This window comes from Oncorhynchus kisutch, linkage group LG18 (assembly GCF_002021735.2).
Source record: "Oncorhynchus kisutch isolate 150728-3 linkage group LG18, Okis_V2, whole genome shotgun sequence".
Lineage (NCBI taxonomy): Eukaryota > Metazoa > Chordata > Actinopteri > Salmoniformes > Salmonidae > Oncorhynchus > Oncorhynchus kisutch.
In genome coordinates this window covers 71,752,601-71,778,701 of record NC_034191.2, presented here as the reverse complement: position 1 = coordinate 71,778,701, position 26,101 = coordinate 71,752,601, and the positions used below count along the sequence as shown (strand labels likewise).

The 26,101-nt window shown below is 40.9% G+C and overlaps 1 protein-coding gene across 11 annotated transcripts in view; it reads right to left on the bottom strand.

Annotated features, from left to right (window-relative positions):
• Positions 1–26,101, bottom strand: part of kmt2ca (lysine (K)-specific methyltransferase 2Ca) — a 240,048-nt gene that overhangs the window by 147,023 nt on the left and 66,924 nt on the right. For all 11 annotated transcript variants that reach the window (XM_031796719.1, XM_031796716.1, XM_031796715.1 and 8 more), the window contains exons 6-8: positions 15,015–15,279; positions 3,440–3,602; positions 165–336 (exon numbers count right to left, since the gene is read on the bottom strand). In XM_031796719.1, the coding sequence (XP_031652579.1) occupies positions 165–336; positions 3,440–3,602; positions 15,015–15,279 (600 nt within the window). The remainder of the gene's footprint in view (positions 1–164; positions 337–3,439; positions 3,603–15,014; positions 15,280–26,101) is intronic.

Here is a 26,101-nt window from a genome sequence, read left to right as displayed (position 1 = left end):
ACTAGCGCACACCGCCAACTAGCAAATACAGCCAATTAGCAAACACAGCCAACTAGCAAACACAGCTACTAATGCATACAGCTAACTAGCACAGTGGCTACTAGTGCATACAGTTAATTAACAAGCTCACATCTGGTAATTTATGCTACAGAGTCGACCCTTACCTGCAGGTCAAACAGACTTTGCACTCGGGGCACTGCCAGCCGGCCCTCTTCAGGGGGGTAACACCCACGTCCAAACACGCCCCGTGGTAGTGCTGCCCACACGCGGTACAGAAGAGCTGGTCCTGCAGGTCCCCAGCACTGTCACACAACAAGCACTTCACCTCCTCTTTAGCTGTGGGTGAGGAGAAAATAAATACTAAAAAGGGACAGTTTAGGAAAGGGACATAATATTAAAAAAGACAGTTCAGGGAGGCACTATATTAAAAAAGACAGTTCAGGGAGGCACTATATTAAAAAAGACAGATCAGGGAGGCACTATATTAAAAAAGACAGATCAGGGAGGCACTATATTAAAAAAGACAGATCAGGGAGGCACTATATTAAAAAAGACAGTTCAGGGAGGCACTATATTAAAAAAGACAGATCAGGGAGGCACTATATTAAAAAAGACAGATCAGGGAGGCACTATATTAAAAAAGACCGTTGAGGGAGGAACTATATTAAAAAGGGAAATTTCTAAATCGTTCAACGTAATATTAATAATCTCCAACACTACCCCAACTGGGGCTGGGCGATATATCAAATTAATTAGAATTGATCTTTTAGCGCAATATTCCAAAGGACTGTATTGCAAGAATCAAAAGGGTGAAGTGTGGTTATTTTTTTATGAGCGTTTGTTTCATGTTTTCTTTTTGGTCTCGTCTGCTCCTTTTGCTGTAACTGTGCACCTTCCCATTTACACACACATACCAAGCTCCTCCCCCTGCCACAACAACAAAGATGAGAGATCACTTTTTCCTCTCTGACAATTTTCCTCTCTGACTATTTGCAGAATCGGTCATACGGACACTGAAAGACATTGAGAATTTATTTTACTGTAAAGTTAAACTTTCTAACAATACCTATGTCTCCACTCCTCAAATTGCTCCCAGAACAGACACTGAAACAGTTAGACCACGTACTGCTAGTAGCATGTTAGCCAAATACTGCTATACTAGCGGTCTAGTCTATGTTTAATAAACGTGCTATAAGCATAAAACACAATTATATAAGGAATCGGCAACTTGTTCTCATTCTGAGAAATAAGGTAGGCCACTTGATTTCAACATCTGAACAAAGTGGACAGGCTAGCATGCTGTTCAAACAGGAGACGGACAGAAGGGTGTGTTTAAAACCATTCAACTGGTCTAGCAAACAAATCCAAGATGGCTAAACTTGAAATATAAAGATTAGCTGGCTACTCAGTAGCATGTGGCCTTGTGCTTGACAGATTGCCGATGAGGCCTGTGTCCTTGTTCTATAATGTCTGCTACAAGAAGTTAGTCAGTATTAGTTCATGTGCATTATGCATGGTTCTGGGTAAATTTGTAACAAAAAGGGGATTTTCATAGACAGACTTGAAAGCCAGATCAGTGATTATTATATTAGCCTAGGTATAATTCCAAAAGCCCTGAATTCATTAGATTATTGCTGACTGTTTGAAATGCAGTGTATATGATCTTTAAATTGTACAAAGCTTATTTAGATAAAACTTTCTTCTTTTAAATAGAGATATCGTAAATCGCCCATAAGGTTGAAAAAAGTATATATTTTTAGGCCATATCGCCAAGCCCGAACTTCAACATACAGTATGTGAAAATGCTGCGTTTATGTTTTGTAGTCAAAAGGAAGTTACGTTGTTCCAATGGCATCATCTGGTGTGCATAATGTGATCTTAACCAATTAGTAGACAATGACTATTCATAATTGGTTTGAAATCACGACACACATCAGATTATGCCATTGGGGAAAAAAATATTCAGTTTTGACACAAAACATAGAAACCTGTATACGATGATATTGGAGATGATAATATGAAGTAGAAAAAAGGTAAAGGAACATTTCACACAACAGATGACCTGGGATGTGGACTTGTTTCAACATGGGACCACATGTGAGGTTTGAAGGCCTCTGACAAAAATGTATTTTGGAGTGACCTGCCATGGACCATTAGGTTAACATTAGGCTAAAGGCTGCAAAAATGTTTACATACATTTCATCCAATGAGAAAGTAACATCACTTTGAATTTAACACACTGCAAAAACATACAAAGGGTGATTTGAGTGAATTTCATAATAGACATGACCGAAAGTATGTGGACACCAGCTCGTCGAACATCACATTCCAAAATCATGGGCATTAATATGGAGTTGGTCCCCCCCTTTGCTGCTGTAACATCATCCACTCTTCTGGGAAGGCTTTCCACAAGATGTTAGAACATTGCTGCTGGGACTTGCTTTCATTCAGCAATAAGAGCATTAGTGAGGTTGGCACTGATGTTTGGCGACTAGGCCTGGCTCGCAGTCGGCGTTCCAATTCATACGAAAGGTCTTCGATGGGGTTGAGGTCAGTTCTCTGTGCAGGCCAGTCAACTTCTTGCACACCGATCTTGACAAACCATTTCTGTATGGGGACATTGCCATGATGAAACAGGAAAGGACCTCCCCCCAAACTGTTGCCACAAAGTTGGAAGCACTGAATTGTCTAGAATGTCATTGTATGCTCTAGCGTTAATATTTCCCTTCACTGGAACTAAGGGGCCTTGGCCGAACCATGAAAAACAGCCCCAGACCACCAAAATGTATAGTTGGCACAATGCATTGGAGCAGGTAGCGTTCTCCTGGCATCTGCCAAACCCAGATTCATCCGTCGGACTGCCAGAACGCGTTTCCACTGCTTCAGTGTCCAATTGCGGCAAGCTTTACATCACTCCAGCTGACAGTTGGCATTGCGCCTGGTGATCTTAGGCTTGTGTGCGGCTGCTCGGCCATGGAAACCCATTTCATGAAGCTCTCGACGAACAGTTCTTGTGCTGACGTTGCTTCCAGAGGCAGCTTGGAACTCGGTTAGTGAGAGTTGCAACCGAGTAGAGGATTTTTATGCGTTACGCACTTTAGCACTCGGCGGTCCCGTTCTGTGGGCTTGTGTGACCTACCACTTCGCAGCTGAGCCGTTGTTGCTTCTAGACGTTTCCACTTCAATAACATCACTTAGCTGACCAGTGCAAATATTGCAGGGCAGAATTTTGTATTATTAATACAACTGTCAGCAATGAATTGGCTGAAATAGCCAAATCTACTCATTTGAAGGGTTGTCCACATACTTTTGTATAAATAGTGTACCTACGTGATACTCACTGACAATATAGCCTACACCAAGTCAAGGCTGTTTGTTTCACATCTAGTGTAATCCAGTTGTCCTCATTCTCCCAGTGGAACACAGGATCTATACTCACATGTTTGTGAGGCCAGCTGGAGGTGGTCAGGGCAGAGGAGGGTGTGTCGGCGCAGGTCCTGGAATGTTCCGGCGGCGGCAGCGCAGGGGAAATGGTACGAGCGGCAGCAGCCCTCCTCACAGCACTTGATGGATGCCCCAAGGCGCTTACAGAATGCACAGCACTGCAAAACAGAGAGAGAGAGCATGAGACAGCGAAAGAGAGAAAGACAATGATTAAGAAAGCTAGTTTGAATACTTAGTTTTTCCTGATTCACTCAATAACGCCTATAAGAAAACAACCTGGTCATTTTCGAGAAGAAACCAGGGGTATTCAGTGATTTGAAACCTTTTGAAAAGTTACAGATCGAAATGGAACAAGTCGAGCCTGACAATTGCCTTTCAAGGTGACAGGCAATCATATCGGTTCTATACAATACATTTCAAATCGGAACGTTCTGAACAGACCCCTGGTTGAGCTGATCAGGTTTTCAGGCATCGTGATTGGAGGCTGGAACCATATGCTTCATCTTTACGGCCAATTAACCACTGGCTCTATATTTCAGTTTCAGCACTTACTACAAGCTTTACAAAAATGTCATACTAATTCCCACGTTGACGACAATCGCTAGGTATTGACACATTTCAGCTCTAAACCCCCAGCCTAAAAAGCATTGGTGCTTTTACACATAAAATCTCATTATTTTTTTGTCAGGCCTCACCAGTGAAATGAAGAAAATAAAAGCATATTAGATTCAAAACCCAGGTTCAAATTGAAGCAAACCTCTGTAATAGTAGAGAATTGCGATTATAGTAAAAAACAAACAAATAGACTGCCTAAATGAGGTGCTCTGGTCAAGGCGAGCGAACCTGGCTCTAGCACCTGAATATACATTGACATTTCCGTGGCCAGAGAATGCGAGTTCTCCTTTAAATAATGAAAACTGTCAAGAGTCGAGAAAGAATGGGGCCTTCAAGTTAAAATGGTTTAAGTCAGCACTTCTGTTGTTCACTTTCTCCTTCTCTTCAGCTTTCTCTGCCTCTCCTTAGTTCTAGCAAACCCTTGTCAGAGGGTTTAGTTTAGTCTTATTATTCAAGTCAATGTTCTGTAATTCTATTGATATGCTTACTATACCCATCAAGTCCCTTGAGATGGCATAGGGAGTAATGAAGGAAAAAGTGATCCCCTTCAAAATGACACCAACCTCTCTTCAAACCTTAATCCTCCGTTGTTTTGTTGAAAATAATAATCAAGCAAGACTGCTGTAATCGCATCACAGTGTGGTACATGGTTCTCTTTCATAATCTACGCTAAAGCAGAAATATAAAACAATGTGTAACTGGAATGTTTCCATCTCGCCATACTGGCTTGAGCCCACTTCTCCCACAACGCCCCAAAGAGTAATAGTTGAGTCAAAATGATAGTGGCCCACCTCTACAAACCCTCCCTCCCTCTACAAATAGCTAAAATGGCTACTGTCCAAATGGACCAAACCAGAGAGGAGAAATGCAATGGATGGATATCTGGTCCAGTGCTACTTAGAATAGAACAACAAGTTGGACCGGCCTGGTATCACATAACCGTTGTTTCACCATTGTGCTAACCCAAACCGTACTGTGCTGGCTTGGAAATGTTCTTTTCACATTGTCCTTTCCAGGACGGTTCCAGCCACTTTGGTGGAAGCGTAACCAGGGAAGCACAGTACAGCTTGGCTCGGTAGTATGAAGAGGGTAATTATAAAATTGCTTCTTCCAGTTAATGATAAGCACGCACACATTAAGAAACTGACCGTAAAAAAACATCTAAGTGATTGATGAGGAATTCAAAAACTGCACAAAGGGAATGGCAAATAAGTCTGGCTGCACAGATGATTGGCAAACATACTGTAATTGACAATGACTTTTTCATTGGCAAGATTAGCAAACTTAGGCATAACATGCCAACAAACTGAACCTTCCAATCCATGCATTAACGAAAAATTATGAAAGACAAGCATTGTAATTTCTAGTGTGGAAGGGGTGTAAAAAAAAAAAGATTGTTGTCTATCAATAATGACAACACCTGGTACTGAAAACTTGGATGCAAAATGACTGAAGATGGTAGTGATCTACACTGAGAAACACCTTTGTAATATTGACTTCAGAACAGCCTCAGCCTTCGTTCTACTAAGCGAACATATGGAATTGTTTAAAGATAGTCAAACCAAGGATCATTCAGCCATTTGATTTAGAATTTTAAGATCACTTATGGTATCAAACAATATATATATATATATATATATATATATATATATATATATATATATATATATATATATATATATATATATATATATTTGATGACCATTGAATATGTCATTAATGCTATTAGCCCATAGAAACACATTGAATAACAGATTCCTGACATGGTACAGATGTTACCTGCCCAAAAATTTAAAGGAAGTTTGTTCTGATGTGTCCGTCCTATATCTGAGAGATATAAGAAAGACCAGGAAACTATTTATATACTGTATTATTTTTGTTTTACAGGTATTGAACCCCTTATTTTAGCAATCTCCATATATACTTCAGTTCATTTTTTAAACTGGTACTGGGGACTTTCAGACGAGCCTCTTTTCAGCTTCTATCTCAAGGCCATTAGACTGTTAAACAACCACCACTAGCTCATTAGAGGCTGCTGCCTATAGGCATAGACTAGAAATCACTTGCCACTTTAAGGAATGGAACACTAGTCACTTAATGTTTACATATGTGGCATTACTCATCTCATATGTATATACTGTATTCTATACTATTCTACAGTATCTTAGTCCCTTAATAATGTTTATATATCTGGCATTACTCATCTCATATGTATATACTGTATTCTATACTATTCTATGGTATCTTAGTCCCTTAATAATGTTTATATGTCTGGCCTTACTCATCTCATATGTATATATGGTATTCTATACTATTCTATGGTATCTTAGTCACTTAATATTTACATATTTGGCATTACTAATCTCATATGTATATACTGTATTCTACGGTATCTTAGTCACTTAATATTTACATATTTGGCATTACTCATCTCATATGTATATACTGTATTCTATACTATTCTACGGTATCTTAGTCCGTTCCGCTCTGACATCGCTCGTCCATATATGTATATATTCTTTATTCATTCCTACTTAGATTTGTATGTATTGGGTTTATGTTGTGTAATTTGTTAAATATTACTGCACTGTCGGAGCTAGAAGCAGAAGCATTTCACTACACCCGCAATAACATCTGCTAATCATGTGTATGTGACCAATAAAATTTGATTTGAATCTTGTGGGCATCCTAGAGGAAAACAACCGACATGTACGTGAGAGAATCACCTTTCCACAGAGATGTGTAGCCCAAACTGTTCGGATGATACAGACAGAAGTTGGCAAAAGAGGCTGCTGTGATATCAGATGATTCCTGTGATGCTGTTCTTTCTACAGAAGGGTGATAGTAGTTTGCAGAACAAAGCATTCGGAGGCTACAGACGTTTTGGTGAGAAGACTGATTTTCAGGATGCCTCATGGTCTGACGAACACTGCAGATGCCTCTAGCTTAAACAGATGGATTTTGATGGGGATTTCATCATGATAACTATATTTCCGCGGGGCCACGGAAATTGTAGGAGGAGGGTTAGCCCGTCTCCTCCCCTTCATCGACACTGATTGTGTCAGAACTACAGGGAGTCAAATCAAACTTTGTCACATGCGCCAAAAACAAAGTGTATACCTTAACATGAAATGCTTACTTACAAGCCCTTAACCAACAGTTCAGTTCAAGAAGAGTTAAAAGATTTACCAAATAGGCTAAAGTAAAAAATAATCAAAAGTAACACAATAAGAATAACGAGGCTATATACAGGGGGTACCGGTCGGTACAGAGTCAGTGTGCGAGGGTACAAGTTAGCTGAGGTAATTTGTACAAGTAGCTAGGGGTGAAGTAACTATGCATAGACAATAAACAACGAGAAGCAACAGTGTACAAAAGGAAGGGGGGGGTGTCAATGTAAAGAGTCCGGTGGCAAATGTATTAATTGTTCAGCAGTCTTACGGCTTGGGGTAGAAGCTGTTGAGAAGCCTTTTGGTCCTAGACTGGGTGCTGAAAGAAGTTGATAATAAGGAGGTACTGGGAGCTGTTCTGTTAAGACTTCAGTGCAAGGTTTTGACATTATCAATCATAGTCTGCTGTTGAAAAAAAAATGTGTGTTCTGGCTTTACATCCTTTGTCATATTGTTGGTCGATAGTTACCCACCTATCAGAAAACAGAGAGTATTCTTTATTAATGGAAGCCTCTCTAACACAAAGTAAACCTTGGCCTCTTACTTTCTCTTATTTTTACTAATGACCACTAACCTTGAGTAAAGCCTGTGTGTCTATGTACGCTGATAACATTAGATACCACAGCCAGTGAAATTACTGCAACACTTAAAGAGCTGCAGTCAGTTTTAGAATGGGTGGATAGTAATAAGTTCATCTTAAATATATCAAAAACAAAAACCATTGTATTTGGGACAAATCATTTGCTAACCCTAAACATCATCTAAATCTTGTAATGAATAATGTGGCAATTGAACAATTGGAGGAGACTAAACTGCTTGTCTAACCCTAGATTGTAAACTGACATTTCAGCTAGCGACTGGAACGAGCTGAAACAAGCACTCAAACTGGACAGTTTTATCTCAATCTCTTCATTCAAACACTCAATCATGGACACTCTTACTGACAGTTGTGGCTGCTTTGTGTGATGTATTGTTGTCTCTACCTTCTTGCCCTTTGTGCTGTTGTCTGTGCCCAATAATGTTTGTACCATGTTTTGTGCAGCTACCACGTTGTGTTCCTAGCATGTTGTTGTTATGTTGCTACCATACTGTGTTGTCATGTGCTGCTGCCATACTGTGTTGTCATGTGCTGCTGCCATGCTATGTTGTCGTCTCAGGTCTCTCTTTATGTAGTGTTGTCTCTCTTGTCATGACGTGTGTTTTGTCCTATATTTAGATTCAATTTATTTTTTATCCCAGCCTCTGTCCCCGCAGAAGGCCTTTTGGTAGGCCGTCATAGTAAATAAGAATGTGTTCTTAACTGACTTGCCTAGTTAAATAAAAGGTCAAATAAAAATACAAAATTCAACAGTAGCTAAGATGGAGACATCACAATCAACCAAACAAGTCCAACAGGCCCTAGTTTATCACACCTGGTCTACTGCTCAGTTGTGCCACAAAGGACACAGGCAAATTACAGTTCAACCAGAACTCAAATGTACATGGAAGGCTAATATCAATCTCTCCTGACTCAAAGTCCTCACTACTCTTCCTGCATCGCTACTCTTCCTGCATCGCTACTCTTCCTGCATCGCTACTCTTCCTGCATCGCTACTCTTCCTGCATCGCTACTCTTCCTGCATCGCTACTCTTCCTGCATCGCTACTCTTCCTGCATCGCTACTCTTCTTTGTGAGAGGCATTGACATGTTTACAGCACTGAATTATCTGTTCAAACAGCGAACACACAGCTCAGAAACTCATACTCTATAAGACATGCCACCAGGGGTCTCTTCACAGTCCAAGTCCAGAACAGACTCTGAGAAAAACACAGTACTACATAGAGCCATGACTACATGGAACTCTTTCAAATCAAGTAACTAAATTGAGCACGGCACTACATGGACTGTGAAGAGGCACGCATACGCACACACACTAACACAAACACTCCACACACAAACTGTAATAATATTGAAATATTGTAAGATATTTTATACTGAAAATGTGTAGTAATAGAGCAATGTACATATGTATAATGCACAATGTCTAGTTTGATGTACCGTTTTATTTATGTAGGCCTATGATTTACCACGAGGTAGTGTTTTATTCCTGTTTGGACCACAGGAAGGTCAGCTAATGGGGATCCTTAATAAATACTAGTGACACAACACCATACTCAAGTACAACTTAGAAACCTGTTGATTTAACATTTTAAATATCTAGCAAAATGACAACATATCCAACTACCTAAAATATAACCTAACACGCTGCTATAGTGAGTTCACAATAACCTGTCCGTAGTCGTGTTGGACCTGTCGGCAGACATATCAATGAGTCAGTCGGGCATACAGTAATCCTTCCTCTCGAAAGCTGGCACCTCAACAGGAGATAAGGCGATGGCGTCTTAAAAATCAGGGCTACATTGTAAGGGTCTGAAAGATTATCCTGATGTCCTAATGCCAGGGTTTTTTCATGGCTCACTGCAAAACCCTGTCAACTCACACTGGAGGGGCAGAATACCACTGGTGGAAAGGGAGGGAGGGAACTGCCTGAGCAACCAACACACAGCCTGCCGGCCGAAAAACAATGGTGTTTCTGTAGTGCTATTAGCACAAGATCTCACACACACACTATGTATAGTTAGATACACACTCATCCATAAGGTACACAGTGCCTTTAGAAAGTATTCATACCCCTTGATGTTTTCCTCTCACCCACCTACACACAATACCCCATAATGACAAAATACATAAATATTTGCCATTTTTTTATTTACATAAGTATTCACACACTTGAGTCAAAAAGCACCTTTGGCAGTGATTACAGCTGTGAGTCTTTATGTAAGTCTCCAAGAGTTATGCATATCTGGATTGTACAATATTTGCTCATTGTTCTTTTAAAAAATCTAAATGCTCTGTCAAGTTTATTGTTGCAAGACAGCCATTTTCAAGGGTTGGCATAGATTTTCAAGACGATTTAAGTCAAAACTGTAACTTGGCCACTCAGGAACATTGAACATCATCTTGGTAAGCAACAAATTTGACCTTGTGTTAAAGTCTATGGTGGTTTTAAAAGGTGATTTTGTCTCCCAGTGTCTGTTGAAAGCAGACTGAAAAGGTTTTCCTCTAGGATTTTGCCTGTAATTATAGCTTAGATTTTTTTATCCTAAAAAACTCCCTAGTGTTTGCCGATGACCAGCATACCCATAACATGATACAGCCACCACCAAGCTTGAAAATATGTGGTACTGAGTGGTGCATTGTGTTGGATTTGGATATTTTGGAATATTTGTATTCTGTACAGGGTTCCTTCTTTTGACTGTCATTTAGGTTAGTAAGTGGAGTAACTACAATGTTATTCATCTATCCTCAGTTCTCACATCACAACCATTAAACTCTAATTGTTTTCAAAATCACCATTGGCCTCATGGTGAAATCCCTGAGCAAATTCCTTCCTCTTCTGCAAATCATTTACGAAGGATGCCTGTATCTTTGCAGTGACTAGATGTATTGATACAGCAGACAAAGTCTAATTTATAACTTCACCATGCTCAAAGGGATATACAGCGTCTGCTTTTTTTAATGTTTACATATTTACCTATTTGTGCCCCTCTCTGCGAGGCATTGAAATACCTCCCTGGACGTTGTGGTTGAATCTGTGCTTGTAATTCACTACTCGATTGAGGGATCTTACAGATAATTGTATGTGTGTGGTCATTCAAAAGTCATGTCAACCACTATCATTGAACACAAGTCCATACAACTTAAGTGATATATTAAGCACATTGTTACTCCTGAACTCATTTAGGATTGCCATAACAAAGGGGTTGAATACTTATTGCCTTAAGAGATTTGAACCTTTCATTCCTTATTAATTTCTGGAATGTTCGACAAACAAAATTCCACTTTGACATTATGGACTATTGTGTGTAGAACAGTGACACAAAACGTACATTTAATCAATTTCAAATTCAGGCGGTAACAACAAAATGTAGAAAAAGTCAAGTGCGAAAATTTTCTGAAGGCACTGTACATACTTGTCAATAAGACACTCACACAAAAACTCAAGTGTACGTGCACACACACACACACACACACACACACACACCAGCCTGACATTTCAGCTGACAGCTAAAGGAGCAATCTGCCGATAGTGTTGCTGATTTAGGGTGTAAATGCAATCAGGCGAACATGACATGGAGGTGAGGATGGCATGTGTGTGTGGGTAGTGCGTGCGTCAGCAGTGTATGAATTTCAGAACTGGGTGAGTGTATAGCAGGCTGCAGCATCTGAGTGTACATGTGTACAAATAAAAATCTATGTGAGGTGCATTACAGTGTGTGTGTGTGTGTGTGTGTGTGTGTGTCAGGGATTCCGTTAGGAAAATATGACGCTGGACATTTGACTGGCAGCATTTTAAATTTCCCAGACATTTGAGAAATGTACCGGACCCACATGATGACTTGGATGCATAAACTGATTAGTGCTCAGAATGACAGATTTAGATTATAGTATTTCAGATTTGACAGAACAAGTTGAGAGGATGCAACGATGTGCAGTGATTCTTAACAGATTCTGATGTTAGAAAACCTAATTTACTTTGTCAGCCAACAAGACGAGTAAAGAACAGCAAAATCAGTAGCCTACTGTAAATTCATCTACTATCCCCCATAGTAAAAAAGTTGACCTATTCTATGCCGGCCTAGCGATGGTTCTGTACTGCTGCAGCTCATTTCCTGGCAAATTTTACAAATAATAGATACAAACTATATACTGTAAATACTCATATACTTACTACTTTACAGTTGAAATTGAATTGAGAAGGTTTTGGGGATAGTATTTCTTTCAACCCAAAATACTTTAAATCATAACAACTGGAGTGATAGACAAATGTGCACACCACACAGGCAGACAGAGGCAATATTGCTGGAATTTAATTGGCAGATAGTGTGTTAGATTTGGCTTTTAAAGCCAATAGTGGCTAACCAGGGGTGGGATAATGTTGTGTTGATTAGATAGTAGTTGGGAGCTTGAAGTGTTTGATAGTTGTGAGATTTGTTTATGACAGTTTGTGGTGGAACACGTGAACATTGCATGTACTTTCAGAAATGTTTAGCAAGCTACTCATAGGAGTACTCATACTGGTAGCTCACGATCAACCTGTTGGAGACCCCTGCTATAGACCGATAAGCATGACCAGTCACATCTATCGATATCTATATTTTTGAGATGGCCACTCCAATACCTTGACTTTGTTGTCTTTAAGCCATTTTGCCACAACTTTGGAAGTATGCTTGGGGTCATTGTCCATTTGGAAGACCCATTTGCAACCAAGCTTTAACTTCCTGACTGATATCTTGATATTGCTTCAATAGATCCACGTAATTTTCCTCCTTCATGATGCCATCTATTTTGTGAAGTGCACCAGTCCTTCCTGCAGCAAAGCACCCCCACAACATGATGCTGCCACCCCCGTGCTTCACGGTTGGATTGGTGTTCTTCGGCTTGAAGCCTCACCCTTTTTCCTCCAAACGTCACGACGGTCATTATGGCCAAACATTCCTATTTTTGTTTCATCAGACCAGAGGACATTTCTCCAAAAAGTACAATCTTTGTCCCTATATGCAGATCCAAACTGTAGTCTGGCTTTCTTATGGCAGTCTTGGAGCAGTGGCTTCTTCCATGCTGAGCAGCCTTTCAGGTTGTTGATATAGGACTCGTTTTACTGTGGATATAGATATTTTTGTTCCCGTCTCCTCCAGCATCTTCACAAGGTCCTTTGCTGTTGTTCTGGGATTGATTTGCACTTTTCGCAACAAAGTACTTTAATCTCTAGGAGACAGAATGTGTTTCCTTCCTGAGCGGTATGACAGCTGCGTGGTCCCATGATGTTTATACTTGTGTACTATTGTTTGTACAGATAAATGTGGTACCTTCAGGCATTTGGAAATTGCTCTCAAGGATGAACCAGACTTGTGGAGGTCTACAATTCTTTTTCTGAGGTCTTGGCTTATTTCTATTGATTTTCCCATGATGTCAAGCAAAGAGGCACTGAGTTTGAAGGTAGGCCTTGAAATACATCCACAGGTACGCCTCCAATAGGTTAATTGACATCATTTGAGTCAATCAGAAGCTTCTAAAGCCATGACATCATTTTCTGGAATTTTCCAAGCTGTTTAAAGGCACAGTCAACTTAGTGTATGTAATCTTCTGACCCACTGGAATTGTGATACAGTGAATAATAAGTCAAATAATCTGTCTGTAAACAATTGTTGGAAAAATGACTTGTCATGCACAAAGTAGATGTCCTAACCGACTTGCCAAAACTATAGTTTGTTAACAAGACATTTGTGGAGTGTACGTAAACTTCTGACAACAACTGTATGTGTAGATAGATACATATATATCCATCCATATTTTGGAAAGCTGATAAAATAAATGTATATATTTATTTATTGTTTTTTACCGGCCAAAATCCAGCTATAACCAGCTAACAGAAACCTGCGTGTGTTAACCTCCAGATGTGCTTTCTCCTGACCTTTTCTGCTTCACACTCCAATGAGCCTTATTATAGTGCCAAAGATGACCTTTAACGGGGCCCCATCAGCTCTCACACACAAACACACAACTATAGCTGCATCGCCCTCAGCACAGACAACAAACCAACAATAGGATTTTTTAAATGCACTGTAACTGTGCCCAGACACACACACACACACTTAAGCTCAATCCCAATCATACAGTCAGCAGTGTAGTACATGGTACGTAAAAATGAGGCAAGTCATCGCATGCTGAGTCCCTCATGTAAGCAGTACTAAAAAAACTGTTGTACATGTTAAGATAGTTATATTTCAACTCAGCCAGCAATCAATATCAAGTCCTCACAGCAAAAGTACAAGCTAAAATATAGTGAATTAATTCACCTGTAATGTGGACTCCCTCCCCCACTTTGCATTGTGTTAAGTGTTAATGGAAAGTTCCGCTGAGCTAAATGACACAGTAGCGACACACTACTCTCAATCAATCCAATTTATTTAAAGCCCATTTTACATCAGTAAGATGTCACAAAGTGCTTATACAGAAACCCAGCCTAAAACCCCAGACAGCAAGCAATGCAGATGTAGAAACTCAGTGGTTAGGAAAAACGCTGCAAAAAAGGTCAGAACCTAGGAAGAAACCTAGAGAGGAACCAGGCTTTGAGGGGTGGCCAGTCCTCTTCTGGCTGTACTCAAATACTAATAAGACCCCCCCCCCCCCCCCATCACAAAAAAAGGGGGTGCCGGGACCTGCTGAACTACCCCTTTCAACCTCACACATCTTTATTAATGCCATTTATGATCAACCGTGAACATAATGAAGACAGTCCACTTACTTCCCGACGTTCCCCTTAAAATCAATTAGCCGGTTCGTAATCATAAATCACACAACAAGTTGTCAGTCAAAACATTGTGGGGGAATCGGTAGAGAAACACAGCTAACCTGAACACTAGGTAGAGTCATTGATTTCACCCCGACACCACGGTACAGTGTGTATGGTGGCCTGGAGACACGGTTCAAACTTTCCTTCAACCCCTTAATTATAACGCTGTCTTTCCACAGACCACCGTCATCATAATGACAGTGTGATTGAATGCTTATGACTGAATCTCCATGTCTTCACAGTCTTGGCTATATGGACATGAATACTGAGCTGGCAAAGACAGTGTGGTTGATTTTCTGGTCACTTGTTTAAAGACATTGAGGGCAAACACACGCAGGGTTGAATCCTAACAACCATACCCCAAAGTTTTTGTTCTGTCACCACTCACCTCTGTGCTCCCAGAGTCTATGGCTTTGTCCACATAGAGCAGCGAGTCCTGGGCCTCGCCGCGACATACCCCCTCGGACCAGGCGGCACAGTGCAGGTGGGCACAGCACTGGCCTGTGGGGTCAAACAGGGACTGGACGTTGATGTCGTCGGGGAGGCCGATCTGACCAAGCTCGTCCCAGAACTTGGGGGCCGGCTCCTCGCTGAAGGGGTCCGTGCTGCCGGGTGCCGAAGAGGAGTGCAGACCACTGTCCGGAGAGCTGACCCTGGGGAGAGAGACGGGAAAGGTCATGTTGAAGGTCCAGTTTATTCTCACCAACATAGCAGTTAATACAAACATGGCAAATTCCTTTCTAAATACACAAGAACATAAATTAATCTAAAGGGCAACGGACCTAAACTAAGAACACCAAACATCATGTAAAGCACCAAAGAAAAAACTGGCTAATTGAAAGAATCACGAGAGAGCCTGGTATCCAATTTAAAGGGAGAGCTTTGTGCATAGTCTGGGATTTACTGGATGTATGCGTCTGCTTGGGATGGGATTGCTGTCATTAAAAAATCAAATCAAAGTTTATGTCACATGACAAAGTACAGCAGGCGTAAACCACTCACTTACAAGCTCTTCCACAACCATGCAGAGTTCAATATCAGAGGTACCAAATTGAAAATTGTGGCGTCAGGTAGCCGTAAACCACGGTGGTTAGAGCATTGGGCCAGTAACCGAAAGGCTGCTGGATCAAATCCCCCGAGCTGACAAGGTACAAATCTATCATTCTGCCCCTGAACAAGGCAGTTAACGCATTGTTCCCCAGTAAGCTGTCATTGTAAATAAGAATTTGTTCTTAACTGACTTGCCTAGTTAAATCAAAGTAAATTTAAATTTAAATAAAAACACTAAAAGCTGTTATCCATGTATATGATCTTTAATTCAAACAGTGCTATGACACCATATCAAGGATAAGGAGTGCTCATTGACATGGTCACCACCACCATCCTCTCCTTCTGGAAGAAAGCATCGGGGTGGAGGTTGTCCCTTGGCTAATGCACAAGGACAGGTTGTTCGAGCCCACACAAGCACAAACATACTAGCTTGCTTGACACACACACACTAGCCAGCCTGAAACACACAATCTCTCTCCATCCCTGCCGGATGCAGCCTATTCCAGCCAGTCTGGTGTTGTTGGATGAAGGATCTCGGCCCACAGAGGAGCAGAAAAAAAAAGTGTGAATTACCATTTAAAAAGAGACCCCGGTTTGAGGAAGCCCTTTGCCCAGCGCTGGGCAGCAGTAGGGTGCTAGGGATGAAAGGCTACTGTATACTACACCCCCCAACAAACAGCTCTACTATAGGGATGTGTTCATTAGGGTGTGAAATGGAAAATGTTTTTAAGTGCTTTGCAACAGAAAAAGAAGCTGAGGGTTTCAGTTACTTTTCTTGCATTTGGTACCTAATGAACACAACTTCCTACTCCCAATAAGGCCGATATGAGTTACGGATGGGGGGGGTGAGAAGAGGATAGTGCACTGATGGACTATGGTCCTGTCTTCTACATGAAACCAAGTCTTTGCATCCAAAGCTTCATCTATGAATTTAACAGCGGTGCCATTTCCCTCTTAGACCCATCCCTCAGCTGAATAGCAAACCAAGTGGCGGAGCTGCTATTGGGCTGAGAAACAAATGACAGATTATGCCTTAAAGGGATAGTATTTCAAATGGAGGGTTTAATGGTGAAGGATCCAATGAGGGAGCCAAAAACCCTAATACGCAATCTCCTATCCGTTTTCCTCCACTTTCTCTCCCTCTCGTGTTCGCTCTAATGTTGCTCATTCGACCGCTCGACCGTAATTTTCAACTTTGCCGTGAAAATGCTGCAGCTTTAATTATGAGCTAAATAACCTTATAGAGGTTATGGACATGTCTTCTAGGCAAATTATAATTTGCAGAATTTATGGCCCAATTGTCTTATTTGCAGAACCATATGTTATTCCATTCAAATGGGTATGCCTTTTTGGAGATGGATTGACATGAATGACATCAGAAGTTGCTTATTCGTGTGATATCAACAGTCTTTCCATATGTTAATTTACCATAACTAATCATAGCGTTCGATCAAAGCTGTATAAGTGGAGTCAGGTCAAGCTGTCCAGGGGGAAACGTTTCAAAACATTTCATGACTAGTGAACGCAACACACATTTATCCAAACCAAGCCCGTATCCCACCTTGGTGAATGTGCTGGCTCCATGTGTGAATAGGAAGACGAAACCGGTGTTAAGGTGTCAGCATTCTTTAGTTCGCATGGCGGTTAGCTGAAGTCGGCTAGCCGAACTAAACGGGAGTGCACACTCCCTTAAAAGACGAGCGGTGCACACTCCCTTAAAAGACGAGCGGTGCACACTCCCTTAAAAGACGAGCGGTGCACACTCCCTTAAAAGACGAGCGGTGCACACTCCCTTAAAAGACATTCGTTTGCCCAAACAAAAACAAAAATTCTAAAATAAAGACTTACTGGAGGACAAAACGTCATAAAATGTGGGAATATAGGCACAAACTCTTCAGATCTTTTTCGTCTAGGAAGCATGCGGACGCACGCCTTTACTCTCTCCCTGAGAAAAAGCAGTGTTTCATTAGGCCTGTGATTACTTTGGGCCTGTCAAAGCTATATTCAATTAGATCACCTTAATGAGACAATAATTAGCGACTACACACAGACAATGACTATAGAATAAGGAAAGTGCGATGGACAGACCAATTCATGCATGTATACACAAATGCAGAGAGCGAGAGGAGACATGAACTCACTCATGCACATTTATCAACACATGCAGTCATGAGGTCATGCACCCCCTTTCAAAGCATTTCATCTTATTACCAGACAAAACAACTTGCATGGAGAGTGAGAGTTCATCAAGTCCATGAAGTAAGTAGAGGGACTTACACTTGAGGTACATTTAAAATCAAACAGGCAAAAGTCAATTCAAGAGATAGGCTACTTTCTCCACCGTCTCCTCTGATATATCCCTAAACGGTGATTCATCACGTTGCTATTCAGGCCAAAACAAAATTGGGTCACTAGGGCTCAGTTCATGTGAACTGTCCCCAGTCCACCTTAACACTTCTCTGACACGGTCCACCTTAACACTTCTCTCTCTCTTGCTTGTTATTGTTTTCATTCCTAGCTCCCTCTGTCTAGAACTGGCACGGCGCCAGCACTGGACTGACCGACCAATCACAGGGCTCCAACGCGACAATGCACTGCGCCGCGTTGGCCCCCTGCCAGGAACCTCGCTGGGTGAGAGCATTACGTCACCGCCCCCTCGGATTGGTTCAAAAGAGCTGAGCAAATTAGGAGGCCGGCCAATGGGCCCTGGGGTGTCTTCTGACGGTAGGTCTTTGTCAACAGTGGATCACGTGGAGCTGAAGTGACAGGGGGGAGGGAGAGAGAACAGACAGAGAAAGAAAGAGAAAGAAAGAGCAAAAACAAGCAAGAGAAATAGTGACAGAAAGATTAAGCGGTAAGGAGAGAGAACAGAGAGAGAAAGAGACACAGACAACTGGGGAGAGAGCGAGAGACCAAGACAGACAGGCAGAGACTGAGAGAGACAGGCAGAGAGGGGGGGAAAGAAGGAACAGCACATCAGAAATCAGCTCAACGTAACTGTAGAAACCAGAGAATCAAACCACTTCTGGGAAAATTGTAATACACTAAAACAACAAAGAGTTATCTATCCAAGACAAATATGTATGGATAAACCACTTCTCTAATCTTTTTGGATCTCTAACAAATAGCAAAAAAATATACATGAATAAATACAAATCTTAGAACCAACTATTAAAAGACTAGCAGAACCTACTGGATTCTGCAATTACAATGAATGAACTACAGGACAAAACACATACCCTCCAACAAAAAAAGTCCTGTGGTATTGATGGTATCCTAAATGAAAAGACAATAGAACTTGTCTATATTTTGACTATACATAAACTTTTGAACCTCATCCTCAGCTCTGGCATCTTCCCCAATATTTGGAACCAAGGACTGATCACCCCAATCCACAAAAGAGGAGACAAATTTGACCCCAATAAATACAGAGTGATATGCATCAACAGCAATCTTGGGAAAATCCTCTGCATTATCATTAACAGCAGACTCGTACATTTCCTCAGCGAAAACAATGTACTGAGCAAATTGGCTTATTACCAATAGGGATGCACGATATAGTCAGTGAATATATCTGAATAGGGCCAACGTTGGGATCGGCCCGATGTCTAGTTTAACGCCGATGTTAAAAACCGATGTCAATGCTGTGCATACCTATATAACTTAGGTACAGGACGTAATGACGGCGCATAAAATTTTGCGATACACGTGCATCACAGCAGTCCTAACCTAGCCCACAATGTCTGCTGTGTGGATCGAGCAGTCAACAAGTCGAGCAGGCATTTGAAAGAGTAAGAAAATTTAAGCGAGACAACTCAAAGGCGAAATCCATTCATGGAATTCATTGCCCTTGACAATCAACCTTCCTCTGTCTTGGGTGATGTTGGCATTCGCCGACTGGTCGAGCGACCGACCGGTACACACTACCAAGCGCTCTATTTTTCAGATGTTGCCCTGCCGGAGTTACACAGTAATAGTGTCACTGCTATTAGCTTCACAAAATACACACTATGGAACGCCGTTTGGGTCTTTGCGTGTCAAAAAAGATACAGTAGAGCTGTCAAAGCTGTACAAAAACGTCTGCAAACAAGCAAACACCGGCAGCGATGGTAGCAATGGCAGCATTTGTTCAACCGCAACTTCTGGGGTAGCTAGCTAGCACCAATACAACCAGCCTGAAAACAATAGAAACTGCAGTCATTTTCATTATTCTTAGTAATGATTTAGCGAGGTTGCCACTTGTTGTTCGCCTGTTGATATTGCCAGCTACTTAAACCCTGTTGCCCAAAGCTAACATTATAAGAAGCCAGCTAGCTTCATCTGGTTAGCGAGGTTCGACCAGACCGTGTTGTGAAGCTCGTCACAATAAGGATTAGGCACAATAGTGGAATTTGCAGTTTGTTTCAAAATTAAAGTATGTCATTGACAGTGATGCAAATTAATACAAATAGTGGAATTATACCATACTTTTATTTTGAAGGCTAACTGCAAAAGTCCGCTGTTGTGGCTAATCCTTATTGTGGCTAGCTTCACATAGATGGGTCCGACCACCATTAATCAAATAAGAACTGTCTTATAAATTAGGGTTATTTTAGATGATGACACCTAGCTAAATAGTTAGCTAGTTAACTATAGCTACTGAAACAGATTGTCGTTTTGCAATGTTTTTGGGGAAGAACTACATTGTTTGCAGCTAGCTTTTTTTTATGACCAGCACTGTAGGTGTGCGAGACAACTTTACCAGCATCATAGAATACGTACCGATGAATCGTTGTGACATATGAAATACAAGTGATAGTGTAATCAATGTGTATCAATGTAAAAAATTTATGAACATGTATAAATTATTGTTATTATGTGTAGTCATATTCAGGTCCTGATTGGTGAAATAGTGTTGTTTGACACGCAACGACCCAAACGGCGTTCCATAGAAATCCCTGGTTGAGAATGAAACAACTGAACAACGAAACAGCACAGCAAGTAAGTGAAAGAAATAGGTTCTGATCATGCTTCACTGGTAATGGGGACATATGTAAACGCCAACAAATTAACTTTTTGGTCAGTGTGGTGTGTGTGTGTAACCTTTATTTAACTAGGCTAGTCAGTTAAGAACAAATTATTATTTACAATGACGGTCCGGACGACGCTGGGCCAATTGTGCGCCGCCCTATGGGACTCCCAATCACGGCCGGATGTGATACAGCCTGGATTCGAACCAGGGACTGTAGTGACGCCTCTTGCACTGAGATGCAGTGCCTTAGACGGCTGTGTCCGCGTGTGTGTGTTAACATGCTTAAAAGGCCGCAACATTTTTTAATAAATCGGTATTGGGGTTTTTGGCAGGGAAAATATTGGATATCGGCCAAAAATGTCATATTGGTGCATCACTAATTACCAAACAACAGATCACGTACTCACCCTGCACACCCTAATTAACAAACAAACAAAGTCTTCTCTTGCTTTGTTGATTTCAAAAAATATTTCGATTAAACTTGGCATGAGAGTCTGCTAAACAAATTCATGGAAAGCAGTGTTGGGGAAAAAACATACAACATTATAGAATCCATGTACACAAACAACAATTGTGCGGTTAAAATTCGCAAAATACATATCTTTCCACAGGGCCGTGGGGTGAGACAGGGATGCAACTTGAGCCCCAACCACTTCAACATATATATCAACAAATTGGCGAGGGCACAAGAACAGTCAGCAGCATCCAGCCTCACCCTACTAGAATCTGAAGTCAAATGTCTACTGTTTGCTGATCTGGTGCTTCTGTCCCCAACCAATGAGGCCCCACAGCAGCACCAAGATCTTCTGCACAGATACTGTCAGTCCTGGGCCATAACAGTAAACCTCAGTAAGACAAAAAATAATGGCGTTCCAAAAAAGGTCCAGTTGCCAGGACCACAAATACAAATTCCATCTCGACATTGTTGCCAAAGAGCACACAAAAAAACGATACGTACCTCGGCCTAAACATCAGCTCCACAGGTAACTTCACAAAGCTGTGGACAAGCTGTGAAACAAGGCAAGAAGGCCCTTCTATGCCTTCAAAAGGAACATAAAAGTTGACATAACAATTAGGATCTGGCTAAAAAATACTTGAATCATTTATTGAACCCATTTCCCTTTATGGTTGTGAGGTCTGGGGTCTGCTCACCAACCAAGAACACACAAAATGGGACAAACACCAAATTGTGACTCTGCAACGTAAAATACCAAATAATGTATGCAGAGCAGAATTAGGCCGATAGCTGATAATTATAAAAATCCAGAAACAAATAAATAAAAATACATACAGTTGAAGTTCGAAATTTACATGGGTCATGGTTCACCTTTCAGCAGGATATCCATCCCAGTCTCAAATCTCTGGAAGACTGAAACAGGGTTCCCTCAAGAATTTCCCTGTATTTAGCGCCATCCATCATTCCTTAAATTCTGACCAGTTTCCCAGTTCCTGCTGATGAAAAACATCTCCACAGCATGATGCTGCCACCACAATGCTTCACTGTGGGGATGGTATTCTCGTGGGTGATGAGAGGTGTTGGGTTTGCGCCAGACAAAGCGTTTTCTTTGATGGCCAAAAAGCTAAATTTTAGTATCATCTGACCAGTGTACCTTCTTCCGTATGTTTGGGGAGTCCTTTTGGCAAACACCAAATGTGTTTGCTTATTTTTCTCATTAAGCAACACCTTTTTCTGGCCCCTCTTCCGGAAAGCCCAGTTCTGTGGAGTGTACGGCATTATGTAGTCCTATGAACAGATACTGCAAAGCTCCACACCTGAGATTGGAGTTCCTTCAGGGTTATCTTTGGTCTCTTTAATGCCCTCCTTGCCTGGTCTGAGATTTAGTGGGAGGCCCTCTCTTAGCAGGTTTGTTGTGGTGCTATATTCTTTCCATTTCTTAAAAAATGGTGCTGCACAGGATGTTCAAAGTTTATATTTTTTTATAAATAAACCCTGATCTGTACTTCTCCACAACTTTGTCCCTAGCCTGTTTGGAGAGCTCCTTGGTCTTCATGGTGCCCTTTGCTGAGTGGTGTTGCAGACTCTGGGGCCTTTCAGAACAGGTGTGTATATCTACACTGAGATCATGTGACACTTAAATCAAGTTCACCTGTGTGCAATCTATTTAACTAATTATGTGACTTCTGAAGGTAATTGGTTGCACCAGAACTTATTTTGTGGCCTCATAGTAAAGGAGGTGAATGCATACAGTTGAAGTCAGAAGTTTACATACACTTAGGTTGGAGTCATTAAAACTCATTCTTCAACCACTCCACAAATGTCTTGTTAACAAACAAAGTTTTGGTAAGTCGGTTTGGACATATACTTTGTGCATGACAAAATACATTTTTCCAACAATTGTTTACAGAGAGATTATTTCAGTTATAATTCACTGTATCACAATTCCAGTGGGTCAGAAGATTACATACACTAAGTTGACTGTGTCTTGAAACAGCTTGGAAAATTCCAGAAAATTATGTCATGGCTTTAGAAGCTTCTGATAGGCTAATTGACATCATTTGAGTCAATTGGAGGTGTTACTGAAAATGTATTTCAAAGCCTACCTTCAAACTCGGTGCCTCTCTGCTTGACATGGGAAAATCTAAAGAAATCAGCCAAGACCTCAGAAAAAATCTCCAAGACCTCCACAAGTCTAGTTCATCCTTGGGAACAATTTCCAAACGCCAGAAGGTATCACGTGCATCTGTACAAACAACAGTACGCAAGCAAAAACACCATGGGACCACACAGCCGGGTTCTTTTGTGCAAAAAGTGCAAATCAATCCCAGAACAACAGCAAAGGACCTTGTGAAGATGCTGGAGGAAACAGGTACAAAAGTATCTATAGCCACAGTAAAGAGAGTCCTATATCAACGTAACCTGAAAGGCCGCTCAGCAAGGAAGAAGCCACGGCTCCAAAACCGCCATAAAAAGACAGACTACGGTTTGCAACTGCACATAGGGACAAAGATCGTACTTTTGGAGAAATGTCATCTGGTCTGATGAAACAAAAATATAACTCTTTGGCCATAATGACCATTGTTATGTTTGGAGGAAAATGGGGGAGGCTTGCAAGCCGAAGAACATCATCCCAAACGTGAAGCACGGGGGTGGAGCATCATGTTGTGGGGGTGCTTTGCTACAGGAGGGACTGGTGCACTTCACAAAATAGATGGTAACATGAGGGAGGAAACTTATGTGGATATATTGCAAAATCTCAATACATCAGTCAGGAAGTTAAAGCTTGGTCGCAAATGGGTCTTCCATACGGACAATGACCCCAAGCATACCAAAGTTGTGGCAAAATGGCTTAAGGACAACAAAGTCAAGGTATTGGAGTGGCCATCACAAAGCCCTAACCTCAATCCTATAGAACATTTGAGGGAGGAACTGAAAAAGCGTGTGCAATCAAGGAGGCCTGCAAACCTGACTCAGTTACACCAGCTCTGTCAGGAGGAATGGGTCAAAATTCACCCAACGTATTGTGGAAAGCTTGTAGAAGGCTACCTGAAACGATTGACCTTAGTTAAACAATTTAAAGGCAATGCTACCAAATACTAATTCAGCGTATGTAGTAAACTTCTAACCCAATGGGAACGTGATAAAAGGAATAAAAGCTGAAATAAATCACTCTCTCTACTATGATTCTGACATTTCACATTCTTAAAGTAAAGTGGTGATCCTAACTGACCTGAGAGAGGAAATATTTACTTCGATTAAAGGTCAGGAATTGTGAAAAACTGAGTTTAAATGTATTTGGCTAAGGTGTATGTAAACTTCTGACTTCAACTGTATGCACATATAAAATTTGAGTTTTTCAAAATAAGTTTTTTTTTTTCATTTCACTTCACCAATTTGGACTATTTTGTGTATATTACATGAAATACAAATAAAAATCTATTTAAATTACAGGTTGTAATGCAACAAAACAGGAAAAACACCAAAGCTCTAATACTTTTGCAAGGCACTGTAGGTGAAATACCAGTGTTCCACCACCGCAGCCAGATTTGTGACCAGTTGCCACAAGAAAAGGGCAACTAGTGGTGGACAAACACCATTGTAAATTAGGGCTGGGCGGTATACCATATTTTATGATACACCGGTATTGATGCAGGGACTGGTTTGGGTTTTTACTTTACCTACTATAAAAGGTATTTGAATGTTTGGTTTGCTAAATGTGATACGCCATGTGTAATGTCCGTTTTTATAGTTTACTTCGCTACCTGAGTCATCACTCTCTCTCTCCACTCTTTCTCTCCGTGCCAGTTTCCACACAGACCTAGCCACGCCCCCGTCACTCAAGAAGCGCATTTGATGTTCCTCAACCACTAGACACTTGCGTTCTGCCTGGTCAATGCAGCACATGCAACAATGTTTTTGACAACGATGCTGTTTTCACTTTGCTTCTTAATATAAATTCACTAGTGTTCTATAAATGACACTATTAGTTTGTGTTTCTTACATCAGGAAACAGGTCATTTGTCTTTTCTTAGCAGGTTGGCCTAAATCTTGTGAGATGCTAATAGCTAGCTAGCTAATAAATGTACTGAGTAAGAGCAAACATAGCTAGCCAATACAGCTGGATAACACCAGTGATGGTGTAGACTTAAATCAGCATGTTATTTGTACAACAGTATCTTCTAAATCAAAGACTAATATGGAAAGCAAGAATATGTTAGCTACATGAAGTAGCCAAGAGAAAACATGCAATGTAGCCAAAGCTAATAGGCTCCCATAGGAAACACTTATCAACACTTTAGTTCCTACGCTGTCACAATAACTCCTCCCTGGCATTTTAATTCGTTGTCATCTCAAACAACACTGTGCCCATATATTCTAACTATAGAATTAGAATAGTCATTCTATTATGACGCCAACAGTTCTGCTCTTAATTCGCGAGTCAAATGGCAATTGCAACATTTGGTTGAATATAAGTCCTAGATTATGTGCCCATATCGTGCAGCCCTACGTGGCAGTGTGGAAATTATCTCAATTGAGCAGTGGTGTAAAGTACTTAAGTAAAAAATCATTTCAAGTACAACTTAAGTTATTTTTTTGGTATCTGGACTTTAATATTTTTGACAACTGTTACTTTTACTTCACTACATTTCTAAAGAAATGCATGTACTTTTTACTCCACACATTTTCCCTGACACCTAAAAGTACTTGTTACATTTTGAATGCTTAGCAGGACAGGAAAATGGTTCAATTCACACACTTGTCAAGAGAACATCCCTGGTCATCTACTGCCTCTGATCTGGAGGACTCACTGAACACAAATGCTTTCTTAGAAAATTATGTCTGAGCGTTGGAGTGTGCCCCTGGCTATCTGTAAAAAAAAGATTTAAAAACTAGAGAATGGTGCCATCTGGTTTGATTAATATAAGGAATTTGAAATTAGTTTTAATTTTGATAC